General features: G+C 42.2%; 1 protein-coding gene across 3 annotated transcripts in view; it reads left to right on the plus strand.

Moving 5' to 3' along the window:
• The window catches only part of LOC118385869 (melanophilin-like), a 110,588-nt gene that overhangs the window by 55,143 nt on the left and 38,702 nt on the right, over positions 1 to 16,743 (plus strand). The window contains exons 7-9 of one of the 3 annotated variants that reach the window (XM_035773052.1): positions 2,695 to 2,793; positions 10,860 to 11,031; positions 12,033 to 12,304. In XM_035773052.1, the coding sequence (XP_035628945.1) occupies positions 2,695 to 2,793; positions 10,860 to 11,031; positions 12,033 to 12,304 (543 nt within the window). The remainder of the gene's footprint in view (positions 1 to 2,694; positions 2,794 to 10,859; positions 11,032 to 12,032; positions 12,305 to 16,743) is intronic. The other 2 variants (XM_035773053.1, XM_035773054.1) reach the window with 2 other exon arrangements.

Here is a 16,743-nt window from a genome sequence, read left to right on the forward strand (position 1 = left end):
GGAAAACTAAAATAACACATCCTAGATCTGAATGAATGAAATATTCTTATTAAATACTTTTTTCTTTACATAGTTGAATGTGCTGACAAAAAAATCACACAAAAATGATCAATGGAAATCAAATTTATCAACCCATGGAGGTCTGTATTTGGAGTCACACTCAAAATTAAAGTGGAAAACCCCACTACAGGCTGATCCAACTTTGATGTAATGTCCTTAAAACAAGTCAAAATGAGGCTCAGTAGTGTGTGTGGCCTCCACGTACCTGTATGACCTACAGCGCCTGGGCATGCTCCTGATGAGGTGGCGGATTGTCTCCTGAGGGATCTCCTCCCAGACCTGGACTAAAGCATCCGCCAACTCCTGGACAGTCTGTGGTGCAACGTGGCGTTGGTGGATGGAGCGAGACATGATGTCCCAGATGTGCTCAATTGGATTCAGGTCTGGGGAACGGGCGGGCCAGTCCATAGCATCAATGCCTTCCTCTTGCAGGAACTGCTGACACATGAGGTCAGCATTGTCTTGCATTAGGAGGAACCCAGGGCCAACCGCACCATCATATGGTCTCACAAGGGGTCTGAGGATCTCATCTCGGGAACCTAATGGCAGTCAGGCTACCTCTGGCGAGCACATGGAGGGCTGTGCGGCCCCCCAAAGAAATGCCACCCCACACCATGACTGACCCACCGCCAAACCGGTCATGCTGGAGGATGTTGCAGACAGCAGAACGTTCTCCACAGCGTCTCCAGACTCTGTCACATGTGCTCAGTGTGAACCTGCTGTCATCTGTGAAGAGCACAGGGCGAATTTGCCAATCTTGGTGTTCTCTGGCAAATGCCAAATGTCCTGCACGGTGTTGGGCTGTAAGCACAACCCCCACCTGTGGACGTTGGGCCCTCATACCACCCTCATGGAGTCTGTTTCTGACCGTTTGAGCAGACACATGTACATTTGTGGCCTGCTGGAGGTCATTTTGCACGTGAAATTTATTGACAATCAGTGTTGCTTCCTAAGTGGACAGTTTGATTTCACAGAAGTGTGATTGACTTGAGTTACATTGTGTTGTTTAAGTGTTCCCTTTATTTTTTTGAGCAGTGTATAAACTATATATGAAGAAAGAAGATATATACACGGGACACGACGAGACAAAGACGTTTGACTGCTACGCCATCTTGGATAAATGAATGATGGTGTTGGAGTCGTGCCTGGCCATGCAATCATGAGTGAACAAGGAGTACAGGAGGGGGCTGAACACGCCCCCCTGAGGGGACCCTGTGTTGAGGATCAGCTTGGCGGATGTGTTACCTACCCTTACCACCTAGGGGCAGCCGTCAGGAAGTCCAGGATCCAGTTGCAGAGTGAAGTGTTTAGTCCCAGGGTCCTTAGCTTATTGATGAGCTTTGAGGGCACTATGGTGTTGAACGCTGAGCTGTAGTCAATGAATAGCATTCTCACATATGTGTTCCTTCTATCCAGGTGGGAAAGGGCAGTGTGGAGTGCAATAGAGACTGTATCATCTGTGGCACTGTTGTGGCGGTATGCAAATTGGAGTGGGTCTATGGTTTCTGAGATGATGGTGTTGATGTGAGCCATGACCAGCCTTTCAAAGCACTGCATGGCGACAGACTTGAGTGCTACGGGTCGGTAGTCATTTAGGCAGGTTACCTTAAGTGTTCTTGGACACAGGCACTATGGTGGTCTGCTTAAAACATGTTGGTATTACAGACTCGGACAGGGAGAGGTTGAAAATGTCAGTGAAGACACTTGCTAGTCCATGTCCATTTAGCCTATGATTTAAACCTAATTTTGTTGTTGCAATTGAAGTGATAGTGAATACTTCTGTTTTCATGTTTATGACCACAACTTTAGCATGGTCTTACCAGCATTTCCTGCTTTGGTTACCTTGGGAAAGATAGAGAGGGACAGCACCCTCAAGTGGTGTGAGCAGAACAAGTAATTTGAATGACTCAGGGAGACATGAGCCAGTGTAGTTGGGTGAAATGCTTTTTTCTGCTTATGTACTGTTCATTTCTGAAACAACTCAAATCCAACCTTCAAGAGCCTCAGTTTAGCATATGGTGATCCTTTGTTATTCCAAAAAAAGGAAATGTGACACCATCTCCCATAAATGACCACAGCAACAAACTTATGGTGATATTGACATCACATGGTGATATTTACTCAGGGAACGTCGTCCTCATTGTCATTCAACGTATGGCAGCCCACCCAGAGCCATGGGAATAATGCATTTGCATGGCCTGCGTATAATCCGTCATTTAGCAAACACTTTTCTCAAACCCATGTCCTTGGCATTGCAAGTGCTGTGTTCTACCAACTGAGCCTTTATTGACTCATACAGTATTGGAAAGAGGAACAAACATCTGTTGTCACATTCAGTAAAAGGATCATCTTCCTAAAAAAACATGTCAGCATGGTAATGCTTATTGGACCAATGCTAACCCCACTAGGGTACACGTGAAGAGGAAAGGTTGCATTCCAGGTATAAGGTTCTCGATCTTGAGCTCCCTCAAGAGCTCTGGAGGGGACCAGAGCTCTTGAGTGTGTCTCAGTAGTTCTTAGTAGTGGAGAGTTGCCACTACTCACCGCCTTTACCCATCTTTGGTGTCCTCCCTGTCTCCTCTCCGCTCTCCTGGTTCTATGTGTGATGATGTCTTTATCTCTACTCTTTTGAAGATGAAAACGACCAAGCGACTGCTCACTGTGCACCCCGTCGACTTCGGTCTGGACCTTGACTACTCCACCCTATCTCTGTCTCGACAAGAATCCTGTCAGGTACTGACTGGAAGAGAAAGTCCTCTGTCTCCCTTAGACTCTCTCATAGCCCTGGCTTGTAAAAATAAAAAGGTACACCCATATAACCACACAATGCATACGTAAATACATACACAGACACACATGTTTGTTTTACTATCCTTGTGGGGACCAAACAATTGATTCCCATTAAAAAAATCATATTTTCTCTAACACTAATTGTAACCCTAATTCCTATGCCTAAAATAGTTTTAATTTTACTTGTTTTACTATCCTTGTGGGGGCTTCTGGTCCCCACAAGGATAATAAAACCAAACACACACACACACACACACACACAGTAGTGTCTTTCTTGGCATTAACTTTAATCCAGTAACTATATTAAATTGGCCATATTTCTATATCTATTGTTTTATTCATGCAGTCTAGTCAGCATGGTTCCTCTGGTTTCGCTTTCAAAGTGGAAAATAATTCTTAACTGTGAATGTTCAGTTGCGCTATCAAGTCTGGAACACATTTGAGCTTGATTCAATAAAACAATCACATTGTACCAGCCAGATACCCTAGGGGAGGCTCAAAATATCTCCAGACCAATCTAAACTACTTGACTTTATGTGCTAGGGCTAACATGGCATTTTTTTTGTGAGCAACAGGTCTGCACTTTGTAAATACAAGGGATTGTAAGAAGGTACAATATCCTGACTGCTTTAGTTTATTGTCAATTAGTTATTGTAACTGTTGTTAATAGGCTTGGGCCGTATACCTTATATATCAAATCAAATGTTATTAGTCACATGCACCGAATACAACAGGTGTAGTAGACCTTACAGTGAAATGCTTACTTAAGAGCCCCTAACCGACAGTGCAGTTTCAAAAAATACAGATAAGAATAAGAGATAAAAGTAACAAGTAATTTAAGAGGAGCAGTAAAAAAATAACATTATATACAGGGGGGTGCCGGTCAATGTGGAGGAGCACCGGTTAGTTGAGGTAGTATGTACATAGAGTTAATTAAAGTGACTATGCATAGATGAAAACAGAGAATGGCAGTGATGTGGAGAGGGGAGGGGGCAATGTGAATAGTCTGGGTAGCAATTTGACTAGATGTTCAGGAGTCTTATGGCTTGGGGGTAGAAGCTGTTTAGAAGTCTCTTGGACCTAGACATGGCGCTCCGGTACTGCTTGCCATGTGGTAGCGGAGAGAACAGTCTATGACTAGGGTGGCTGGAGTCTTTGAACATTTTCAGGGCCTATATACCTGGGTATTTGAAATAGCCAGGGGATGGTTTTTCAATAACATTAAAAGGTTTTATTTGAAGTTGTTCAATATGTTGTTGTATTTGTAGCTACTTTTTAAGTAAATACCTGGTGTCAACTTGTGCAAAGCAGACCACAGTCCTCATTTCACCTGTCACATTATTTTCCATTATGAAGCTTACCATAATTCCCCACAGCAATTCAACCAGTCATATGTTTGTAAATAGCACAAAGGGTGAAAGCGGGAGCGGGTGAGTCCAGCTGTGTATTGGCAGGGGACATGATTTATATTGAAAGTCAACAGAGTTTTTTTTTTTTTTTTGCTTTAATAGACTGAGCAGGAAAGTGCAACTATAGTTTTCCTTCACAGAAAATACATTAGTGCAACACATTTGACAGAAAACAACTTCATTTTCATTAAATGACAACAAAAGTGCAAAGTTATTTGGCTGGCACATATTAGGACAAGCCACACATTGAGCTTGCAAAAACGATGCATGGCCATCATTTTTCTGTTTATCATAGAAGTAATGTAGCCAGCTGCATGTCCTAATATTTAGTTTAAAGTTCATCTGGAATTTTACCAGAGAAAAGTAGGCTGGCTACACCGAGAAAAAAGTAGGCCTACCAAGTAGAAGATAAAAGCTACAAAACCAGTCAGAGCGCGTTGTCGGCTGACAGAATGCCCATTTGGTGAATTCTCATCCAAGTGGGGAGAAGTGCAACAGATGCACAAAGTTAGTCTGATGCAGAGCAGAAATTACAATAAGAAGCATTTTAGATCAGCGTTTACAAAGCGCAGTAATGTATTTCTTACTCGTTTGATATTTTTTCCCGTGTGAAAAATTAAGAATTATGCATTAACACAACTCCTAAGTTTAACTTGCTAGTTATCAAAGTAAGTTACTGACTGAATAAGGTGATGGGGCATCATATTGTGTAAGTTTTCTCCTGTGTTTGAGAAGTCAAAGCCTTTTGAATTAGTTATCTATACAGCTGCCACTGACATCTTTTGATTTGCTTGCCTTTTTTTCTCTCCATTCTCAGCCTGTCTATTCCTACCCCATCTGCTCCAAGCAGAGCAGGCAGGCCCATTGCCCTAGGGACTCCAGACAGACACAGTGTGTACACATGCTACTTCAGAGCAGATAAGCTTGCTTCAAAACTTTGTTAATTTGCACAAGGTCTTTCGATTACATTCGCTTGTAAATGTCCAAATTCAACAAAAATGACATTTGGTAACTCTTACCTATATATGTACAACTTTATGAGCTAGATTGCCTGTCTCTGTAAATAGTTTATTTTCGTTTGTGCCCATTAGCAGCCTCCATTGAAATTCTATATTACTTGTGCTAATTTTGTTAGCATTCTAGGAAGATGCCCAAAGTTATTTTTAGTTTTTTGGCGCCCCCTTGTGTACTAAGCCGGTAATACCATTAATCTCTAGAACTGCTAGCTTGTTTAGACCCGGCCTACTAACTGTTAGCTTGTTAGCATCGGCCTGCTAACTGTCTGAATCTCTGTGTCCCCAGTCAACCCAACCACTCACTGGACCCATATGTTCACTTGGCTACGCATGCCTCTCTCTAATATCAATATGCCTCGTTCATTACTGTCCTGGTTAGTGATTACTGTCTTATTTCACTGTAGAGCCTCTAGCCCTGCTCAATATGCCTTAGCCAACCATGTTGTTCCACCTCCTACATATGCGATGACATCACCTGGTTTAAACGTCTCTAGAGACTATATCTCTCTCATCATTACTCAATGCCTAGGTTTACCTCCAATGTACTCACATCCTACCTTACCTTTGTCTGTACACTATGCCTTGAATCTATGCTATCGTGCCCAGAAACCTGCTCCTTTTACTCTCTGTTCCGAACGTGCTAGACGGCCAGTTCGTATAGCATTTAGCCGTACCCTTATCCTACTTCTCCTCTGGTGTTGTAGAGGTTAATCCAGGTCCTGCAGTGCCTAGCCCCACTCCCACTCCCCAGGTGCTCTCATTTGTTGACTTCTGTAACCGTAAAAGCCTTGGTTTCATGCATGTTAACATTAGAAGCCTACTCCCTAAGTTTGTTTTACTCACTGCTTTAGCACACTCTGCCAACCCGGATGTCTTAACCGCTAACTATAACATTTTCTGCCAAGATGGAACTGCCAAAGGGGCACGTGTTGCAATCTACTGCAAAGATAGTATTACAGAACTCTGCAGGTTATCCAAGTCTATACCCAAACAATTCGAGCTTCTACTTCTAAAAATTCACCTTTCCAGAAACAAATCTCTCACTGTTGCCTCTTGCTATAGACCTCCCTCTGCCCCCAGCTGTGCCCTCGATACCATATGTGAATTGATTGCCCCCCATCTATCTTCGGAGTTCGTGCTACTAGGTGACCTAAACTGGGACATGCTTAACACCCCAGCAATCCTACAATCTAAGCTTGATGCCCTCAATCTCACATAAATTATCAATGAACCTACCAGGTACAACTCCAAATCCGTAAACACGGGCACCCTCAGATGTCATCCTAACTAACTTGCCCTCCAAATACACCTCTGCTGTTTTCAATCAAGATCTCAGCAATCACTGCCTCATCCCATGCATCCGTAATAGGTCTGCGACCAAACGACCTCCCCTCATCACTGTCAAACGCTCCCTAAAACATTTCTGCGAGTAGGCCTTTCTAATCGACCTGGCCAGGGTATCCTGGAATGACATTGACCTCATCCCATCAGTAGATGATGCCTGGCTATTCTTTAAAAGTGCCTTCCTCACCATCTTAAATAAGCATGCCCCATTCCAAAAATGTGGAACTTGGAATAAATATAGTCTTTGGTTCACTCCTGACCGGTCTGCCCTTGACCAGCACAAAAACATCCTGTGGCGTTCTGCATTAGCATCGAATAGCCCCCGTGATATGCAACTTTTCTGGGAAGTTAGGAACAAATATACACAGGCAGTTTGAAAAAGCAAGCCTTAGCTTTCCTAAAATTAATTTGCATTCTGTAGTCCTAACTCAAAAAAGTTCTGGGACACTGTAAAGTCCATGGAGAATAAGAGCACCTCCTCCCAGCTTCCCACTGCTCTCAGGCAGAAATAAATCCACTATAATTGAGAATTTCAATAAGCATTTCTCTACGGCTGGCCATGCTTTCCACCTGGCTACCCCTAACCCGGTCAACAGCCCTGCACTACCCACAGCAACCCACCAAAGCCCCCACCATTTCTCCTTCACCCAAATCCAGATAGCTGATGTTCTGGAAGAGCTGCAAAATCTTGACCCCTACAAATGAGTAAGGACCCTCTCTTTCTAAAATTATCTGCCGAAATTGTTGCAACCCCTATTACTAGCCTGTTCAACCTCTTTCGTATCGTCTGAGATTCCCAAAGATTGGAAAGCAGCCGCGGTCATCCCCCTCTTCAAAGGGGGTGACACTCTAGACCCAAACTGCTACAGACTGCTATATCTATCCTACCCTGTCTTTCTAAGGTCTTCGAAAGCCAAGCTAACAAACAGACTACCGACCATTTCGAATCCCAGCATACCTTTTCCGCTATGCAATCTGGTTTCAGTGCTGGTCATTGGTGCACCTCAGCCACGCTCAAGGTCCTAAACTACATCATAACTGCCATCGATGAGAGACATTACTGCGCAGCTGTATTCATCGACCTGGCCAATGCTTTCAACTATGTCAATCACCACATTCTTATTGGCAGACTCGACAGCCTTGATTTCTCAAATAATTGCCTCGCCTGGTTTACCAATTACTTCTCTGATAGAGTTCGGTGTGTCAATTCGGAGGGCCTGATGTCCAGACCTCTGGCAGTCTCTATGGGGGTGCCACAGGGTTCTATCCTCGGGCCGACTCTCTTCTCTGTATACATTAATGATGTTGCTCTTGCTACTGGTGATTCTCTGATACACCTCTACGCAGACGACACCATTCTGTATACTTCTGGCCCCTCTTTGGACACTGTGTTAACAACCTCCAGAAGAGCTTCAATGCCATACAACTCCCCTTCCATGGCCTCCAACTGCTCTTAAACGCAAGTAAAGCTAAATTCATGCTATTCAACCAATCACTGCCCGCACCTGCTCACCCGTCCAGCATCACTACTCTGGACGGCTCTGACTTAGAATACGTGGACAACTACAAATACCTAGGTGTCTGGTTAGACTGTAAACTCTCCTTCCAGCCTCACATTAAGCATCTCCAATCCAAAATTAAATCTAGAATTGGCTTCCTATATCGCAACAAAGCATCCTTCACTCATGCTGCCAAACATACCCTCGTAAAACTGACCATCCTACCGATCCTCGAATTCGATGATGTCATTTATAAAATAGCCTCCAACACTCTACTCAACAAATTGGATGTAGTCTATCACAGTGCCATCCGTTTTGTCACCAAAGCCCCATACACTACCCACCATTGCGACCTGTACGCTCTCGTTGGCTGGCCCTCGCTTCATACTCATCGCCAAACCCACTAGCTAAAGGTTATCTACAAGTCTCTGCTAGGTAAAGCCCCGCCTTATCTCAGCTCGCTGGTCACCATAGCAGCACCCACTCGTAGCACGCGCTCCAGCAGGTATATCTCACTGGTCACCCCCAAAGCCAATTCCTCCTTTGTCAGTCTTTCCTTCCAGTTCTCTGCTGCCAATGACTTGAACGAACTGCAAAAATCTCTGAAGCTGGAAACACATCTCCCGCACTAGCTTTAAGCACCATCTGTCAGAGCAGCTCACAGGTTACTGCACGTGTACATAGTCCATCTTTCATTTAGCCCAAACAACTACCTCTTCTCCTACTGCTATTTATTTATTTTTGCTCCTTTGCACCCCATTATTTCTATTTGTACTTTGCAAATTATTCCACTGCAAATCTACCATTCCAGTGCTGTACTCGCTATATTGTATTTACCTCGCCACCATGGCCTTTTTTTGCCTTTACCTCCCTTATCTCACCTCATTTGCTCACATTGTATATAGACTTATTTTTCTACTGTATTATTGACTCTATGTGTTGTTTATTCCAAGTGTAACTCTGTGTTGTTGTATGTGTCGAATTGCTATGCTTTATCTTGGCCAGGTCGCAGTTGCAAATGAGAACTTTTCTCAACTAGCCTACCTGGTTAAATAAAGATGAAATAAATAAAAACATTTAAAAGAGCAATAGTAAAATAACAATAGCAAGGCTATATATGGGTACCAGTACAAAGTCAATGTGCAGGGGCACCGGTTAGTCGAGGTGATTGAGGTAAAATGTACATGTAGGTAGGTAGAGTTATTAAAATGACTATGCATAGATAATAAACAGAGAGTAGCAGCAGCGTAAAATGGGGGTACCCATTTGATTAGATGTTCAGGAGTCAGTATCACCAGTAGTAGGTTTACCATTAATTACCATAATTTCTAAGCTACAATGTTTGTTTGGTTATGTTTATTTCTGTTAATGCATTCAATATATTATTATTACAATGTTTTATTTATTTATTGTATATATTGTTTGTATGTTTTTGTTTTTTGTATTATTCTTAGACTCGTCTTTGTGCTGTGTTTTGAGAATCTGCAGACAGAAGAATGAGGTGGTTGTGACATTACTATTGTAGTCTTCATTTTATACCTTTCAGTGCCCCTTGAGAACTGCAAGGTGTGTCCACTCCCTCATGCTTGTGTACCCAAAATGCCCCAGCTTTGGGTTATTTTTTTAGCAGGGCACTGTGGAATGACTCCAGATAATGTGATTTTTACAAGAAGAAAGAGTAAAAAAGAGAAGAGGGGTAGACTGAATTGATTACATGGTCTGGAAGGTATTCTGTGGTTCTCAGGCTACCTCTAAACACCTGTTACCCATAACAAACACAAACCATACAAACACTACCCAATTTCTGTTTATACCATGCTTACTGTACATTCAGCTATTTTAACCGTTAGCTTGTAAATATGTTGTCTGACTTACCTTCACCTTGTGCAGAGCTAGGGGTTAGAAGCGCATGTTGGTGGAATCCGATTCTGTACCACCTTACAACAGAGTACAGAACCATACACAATCTAGCCACCCCACTAATTGTATTGATCTCTATTAGACTGGCTATCTTAGCATACCTAACATGGACATTTCAATATGGTCAGCCAACCAACCATAGATGATTTAAACACATTCATCATTGCTACCAACCCACAAACAGAGAGCAATTTCAAAAATTATATGTTTCGTAATTGAGTGTTTTCCAAACAAAGGTGGAATAGTTGGCTACCAAATTGAGATACCAAATAAGAGTAACATTAGCTAGCTTACGTTAGCTAATGTCAGTCAAAGATAGAACAAACAAACAAACATGTTTAATCTGCTGAAGGTAGCTAACAGTCTAGCAATGACTAAATTACCAGTATCATGGCATAAGCTACCTTGATTGACTGTGTATGCCAAAAGATAGCTATTTGATTTAACTTAGCTGATGGCTTTCAGGGTTTAATACAGGATGTTAAGTTAGCTAACTGACTTACCCAGCTAGGCTAGCAAGCTAGCTAACATTAGGTTGTTACATCATTTCAGAGCTGGAAATTGATTTCCCATCAGTTTGCAAATCCCTCTGATAATCTTTGGTCACTGCATCATTTTTGATAGACGCAGGCCACTAGCAGAATCGCAGTGAAACTCTGGTAGAACGGTTAAATGTAGCTAATTTTCGCGCTTGTTTCTAAATTGCACAGCCGGGCTCAAAACACCACAATGGCACGATGACAAACATTAGTGAAAAACAAATGTTTTCTAAAATAATCTTGCCTAGAGAATTACTGACATGGTGGTGGTGATATCTCCAGAGTCCACAGAGCAGTCTGGAGGGCGGCACACGGGAGTCCCTGACAGCCGAGGCCGACATGGCCTGCATGTTCCAGCAGATCCTGGAGGAGCAGGGTGAGAGACACTCCGAGTTCAACACGGAGGTCCTCCACAGCCGCCGGATGAGTCTGCTGGACAAGCCGGCCCGCTTCGGTGAGGACTACACCATGTGTGTTAGACGTACACCCCCACTAACATACATTAATATATACAATAGAAGAAGTGTATGTGCTCATTGATATTAGGACACAAAGTACATACATACAATGTAGCCAAGGGTCAAGCCTAAATGCCTTAGCTGTTCTTAGGGTTGCAAAGGGAGGGTATATTACTGTAACTTTTTAAGTTTACCATTACACTACCAGAACTTTGGTAACGTTCAAGTTTTTCAAATTAATTTTAACAGATGACATCTAGTGGCATTTTCGGGTACTTCAGATTATCACTTCTGATTATCTCTGGCCCTCTGTGTGGCCACGTAAAATATATAAAATAATACAATTTGATGATTTTTAAATTTAAAAAATGAATGACAAAGCTGTAAAACATTATCCTAAATATAAACCATCATTTTAGTGAACACCGTTGGTGTGTAATATTAGGATTTCAACGTTAAATATTTTTTTACAACCAATGTTTTGGTGGCAAACTGGTGGCAGTTGTGAAAAAAGTCAATACATTGAAGTGATGCATCTCATTGAAAACAATGCCATTGTTTATTAGATGCTTTTTAAATTAATTAGGCAATTTTTTCTTGAACCAAAACTCATGGACAATATGAACATAGATATAAAAAACGAATACTATATATGAATAACTTTAAAAATATATATATATTTAAGCACAAATGACCAAAGTTACCATAGATTACTTTGATAAATTACTGGTAGCTTTGCAACCCTTGCTGTGCTTGATTGAGCTTTCCTGGAGCAAAATAGGTTGGATTTGCACTTTTTGGACTATTCTATCTGGCACTCAATATGGTATTCCAGTACTCCAATACTATTTGAACCAAGAATGCACTCTGGCAAGAACGCACTCTGCTAGAAGTAGAATATAACAGATCACCCAAAAGGTACACATTATTACACTAGGTAAAACATCTCTTGCTCTTTTCTACATGAACATGGATTCCGTAATAATAACTTCACTAGGCCCCCCCGTCTATGAACTCTCTATCCGGACAGACGAGGTGCCGTACCCAGAGAACTGGATGATGCGGGCACGATCCTTGTCCAGGATGAGCCAGTCTTCGTGTGGCAGTGCCAACAACGGGCACCTTCGCAGCAGCGGACAACTGTATGGCCTGGAGGACTCGGAGGAAGAGGAAGAGTACCAGCGCCAGTACCAGCGTCTGGCGTCGCGCCGACGTAGTCACAGCCACTTCTCCTCACAGGAAAGCCTCAACCATGGGGCACCGCCACAGGTAAAGGACACAGACACACGAAGGGGCTCCGCTCTGCCAGATGTATAGGACATTGGAAATGACACACCTACAAACACCATGGGACTCCAACTAGGTTTGCAGGATGTCTATAATGAATAGTTAACCATCCATTGAGACCAACCGTCTTGCCAGGTTAATTGTATGTAAGGCTGTGTCTACACAGGCAGACCAATTCTGATATTTTCCCACTAAATGGTCTTTTGACCAATCAGATCAGCTCGAGTCAATAATTGGGCAAAATATCAGATTTGAACTGCCTGTGTAAACACAACCTGAGTGTTTTATCTTGCATGATCGTTGAACTCTTGTCTTTAGAGTGGATGTTGGTTCTGTAACATAGACGGGAAGTGATCACTTGAGCTGAGTTCCGTTGAAACTCTCATGCAAGCATTCACCCAGGGTCCCCACCAACACAGGGACGACATCAGTGTGACACATGGAGTGGAGACACAGCTGTTAGAAGGGAGCTATGGAGAAGAGGATATTGCATCATAGTCATATGTTACTACTGACTCCGACCTTTACAGTGCCTATCCTAAATATCCCCCCCCCCCCCTTGGATTTCTTAACATGTTATTGTGTTACAAAGTGGGATTAACCCTATCAGACCCAAGACTCCAGCAAAAATCGACATTTCAATTATCTGCATGTCTAATCCCTATTTAGTTTTCAGGACAACCAAGGCTACAAGTAGAACACAAAACAATTTGACATAAACAGTTGCATTCATCTGTTTTATTGACAAATGTGTCTGGATCTCTCAAGTGTGCTGTAAATCCGACATTCCTAATTCAAAGGTTATTTTTTCGGGGGGCAGAAACGCCTTATTAAACATGTGTACTTTCATGTGCCTCAATAACAAACTCATAGGTGATCTGTCAATATGAATGAAAAATAAATTGTTACTAGCTAGTTTTATTTTTCATGGAGAAACAAAGGATTCTTCCTGGCTAGCCTTGATTGTTGAGAATGTTGTGATTTACTTCTTTCTGGAGGAAGACGAGCTGACTCTCTAAGACTGAAAATGAATCAGATGAGGATCAAATCCTTGACTTGGGTAACAAGAACATTGTCATTGAACCAGACATTGCAGAGTTTTCTGATAGTGATGGTACACTGTCAGTGTGAACTGGAGCGAAATGACACAACTTCCCAAGAAAACTGAGCAGAAGAAACGCAAATAACAGAAGACCTTTTACTTAGATGTACTATAGAGAAATGGCTACGCCATTTCCTGTTTGCTAAAATTTGAATTGTTTCCTGGTTGCTAAAATGTTTTGGTAAACCTACTGGAGAGCTCTACTTTGTTGACACCCATTCAGCATCGTTCACACCCTCTAAAGCCTTAGCTCCACCCATCTCTTTAAGGATTCACATGTGAACTTGGACACTGTCTCATTGGCCTAACGTTATATCCTAATTTGACTTTAGTGCAGGTCATGTTCTTCACATTACCGTCTCTGGTAATCACATACTATATCAAATAAAATCTATGTTTATTTGTCACGTGCACAGGATACAGAAGGTGTACTGAAATGGTTACTTGCATAGTGGAGTCTTTTCTTTAGACATTTAGTTAGCTCGCTAAACAATGAACCATAATCCCAAATCATAACATTACTACCCTGCATGAATCTGCAAGTATCTAACCAACCAGGTTCAATGTTAGCTAGCTAGCTAACATTATGCTTTAACTAGCAATGCAAATGGCTCTAAGATACAAATAATATTACTACACAGATCATACACGTAACATTAGCTAGCGAGCCAGCCAGCTAACGATAGCCAGCTAGCTAACAGTACACTTTAACTTGAAATGAAAATGAATACCTGACAAAGTTAAAAGGTATAATATCTGAAAATGTAGCTAGATAGACTATCTTACCCGAATACCTGGATGGACGCTTCTCCCTCTCGTATGCCAGGGATGCCCTTAGTTTGAAGATGTAATCCGGAGACAGGTGTTTCATACAACATCTTTCAGTGTTCTCTTTTTGACTCCGTCTGCATATTTGCAATCAAACACCAGAATTGTCTCCATCTCCTTAGCTATCATACTCTAATTCCAATTGGCAGTCCTCCAGAAAGTGGAGAGCAACACTTTTGCATTTCTACTACGTGACATCTTTCAAAAAAGGTTTTATGGCAGACTACAACCCCAAAATATGTATAGCCGCCACCAGCTGGACTGGTTGAAAAACCAAAACAATGTAAAAAATTAAATCCGTACGTGATAGCGAAATTTAACTTAATCCACCTAAATAAAAATTGTACATTGACAAAAGCTGAATCTTCTTTCTTATCTCCATATCAAGCTCTAGGGCCTGAGAGGGTGGTACAGCTTTTTGGCAATATTTTTTTTATTTAAATTTTACTAGGCAAGTCAGTTAAGAACAAATTCTTATTTTCAATGACAGCCTAGGAACAGTGGGTTAAATACCTGTTCAGGGGCAGAACAACAGATTTGTGCCTTGTCAGCTCAGGGATTTGAACTTGCAACCTTTCGGTTACTAGTCCAACGCTCTAACCACTAGGCTACCATGCCACCCCAATATCCCATGTAACGCCGAGAAATGTTCCAGTCCCAGGAACCGCTCAGCCGCATCCACAATGATATAGATTTTCCTGGACCGTCTCTCCATCTTGCCAGTGCCATTAATCACTATAGCTATAAAGGACACAAAGTCCACCATCTTAACCTTTAAAATGTCAGGGTCCTGCTGGTGAAAGGCAAACCCTGCAGCCGCAATGCTGGCCTATCCAACACCATTAACTCTTCAGGAGCATAATTCAAACCCTCAACCCTTTTAACAGCTGTTGCATGTGAAATGCTCTGAACAGCACTGACTTTGGCCACCTTATTCTCTTTCATCCTTGTCAGGCATTCGAAAGAAGTGGCTTCGTGGTTCCCACCACAATTGCATCAATCCCTCCAGGAATACTTCAACATCGACTTCCCACGAGACGCCAGATATATCCCCCTTGAGAGGTGCCCTGTGTAACGGATGTGAAATAGCTAGCTAGTTAGCGGTGGTGCGCGCTAAATAGCGTTTCAATTGGTGACGTCACTTGCTCTGAGACCTTCAAGTAGTGGTTCCCCTTGCTCTGCAAGGGCCGTGGCTTTTGTGGAGCGATGGGTAACGATGTTTCTTGGGTGACAGTTGTTGATGTGTGCAGAGGGTCCCTGGTTCGCGCCCGGGTATGCGCAAGGGGACGGTCTAAAGTTATACTGTTACACCTGCTCTGAAGAGAGACACACACGACACTTCAAACGTATCAAATCGGGTGAGAAGCAACACACGTTCCTTCTGATCCGTAGAAGCAAAAAAATCTAAAAAAGCACACCTCGTGATCCTCACAGCCTTCACTTTACCTACCAGTTTGGATATCTTAAATGGATTCTTATAGATTGATAATCCGATCAGCTGCTCCTCATTTAATAAACCGTACTCCTACAAGATACGAAGGGACATTCTCATCACACTACTTTGCTCCATGCCCCATTATTTTGGAGAATATTCCAATTCGCCTTGATTCTACCTGCCATTAGATTCAGAATCCACTTTATTGTCCACTTCCTCCATCTTTTTTCCGGTAATTACCTACTGACCAGCTCATGTTCGAGACAGATGCGTATTATATGTTAGACCAATCTAACTCATCTCTCGGCATAGCTGGACAGTTCCTGGCTTTTTCCGTAGCTAAACCAACTGCCCTCGTAATTTAACAATATTCTATGTATTTACAGATGGCATACAAGTTTGATATTAAGGCACATGAAAGTTCATATGTTCGAGAAGGTATTTCTGGCAAAAAAACACATTTTGATAAAAAAAACTACTGTGAAGTACTGATGCACGATATATTCCTAGTTTCCTGAAACCAGTCACAAAGATTGTATATTCAGCTGTTGTACAAAACCAAAACTTAAGAACGGGAAACATAGAAATAGCTAATATAGAACCGATGTACCGCATCTAAGACTTGCTTTCAATGAGTGACAGATTTATAACACACATTTGTGTGTGAACTTGGTCAGGTCGCCCAAGTTACATATTGCAGCTTTATTCATCAAAATAGTTCCAGTCTGCCATGAAGCATCCATCCATGTATTTGGGTAAGAGTCTAACGTTAGCTTCATGTACAGGTATTGTTTGTATATCATTTTGTTATAAAGTTGTTTGCATTGTTAGTTAAAGCCTAATGTTAGCTAGCTAATGTTAGCTAGCTAATGTTAGCTAGCTAATGTTAGCTAAGCTAATGTTAGCTAAGCTAATGTTAGCTAAGCTAATGTTGGGGCTGTTGCTGGGTAACACGGACTTTCAACTCCCTCCAAAGATTTTCTATGGGGTTGACATCTGGAGACTGGCTAGGCCACTCCAGGACCTTGAAATGCTTCTTACGAAGCCACTCCTTTG

The sequence above is a fragment of the Oncorhynchus keta genome, chromosome 7, assembly GCF_023373465.1.
Source record: "Oncorhynchus keta strain PuntledgeMale-10-30-2019 chromosome 7, Oket_V2, whole genome shotgun sequence".
NCBI classification, from domain to species: domain Eukaryota; kingdom Metazoa; phylum Chordata; class Actinopteri; order Salmoniformes; family Salmonidae; genus Oncorhynchus; species Oncorhynchus keta.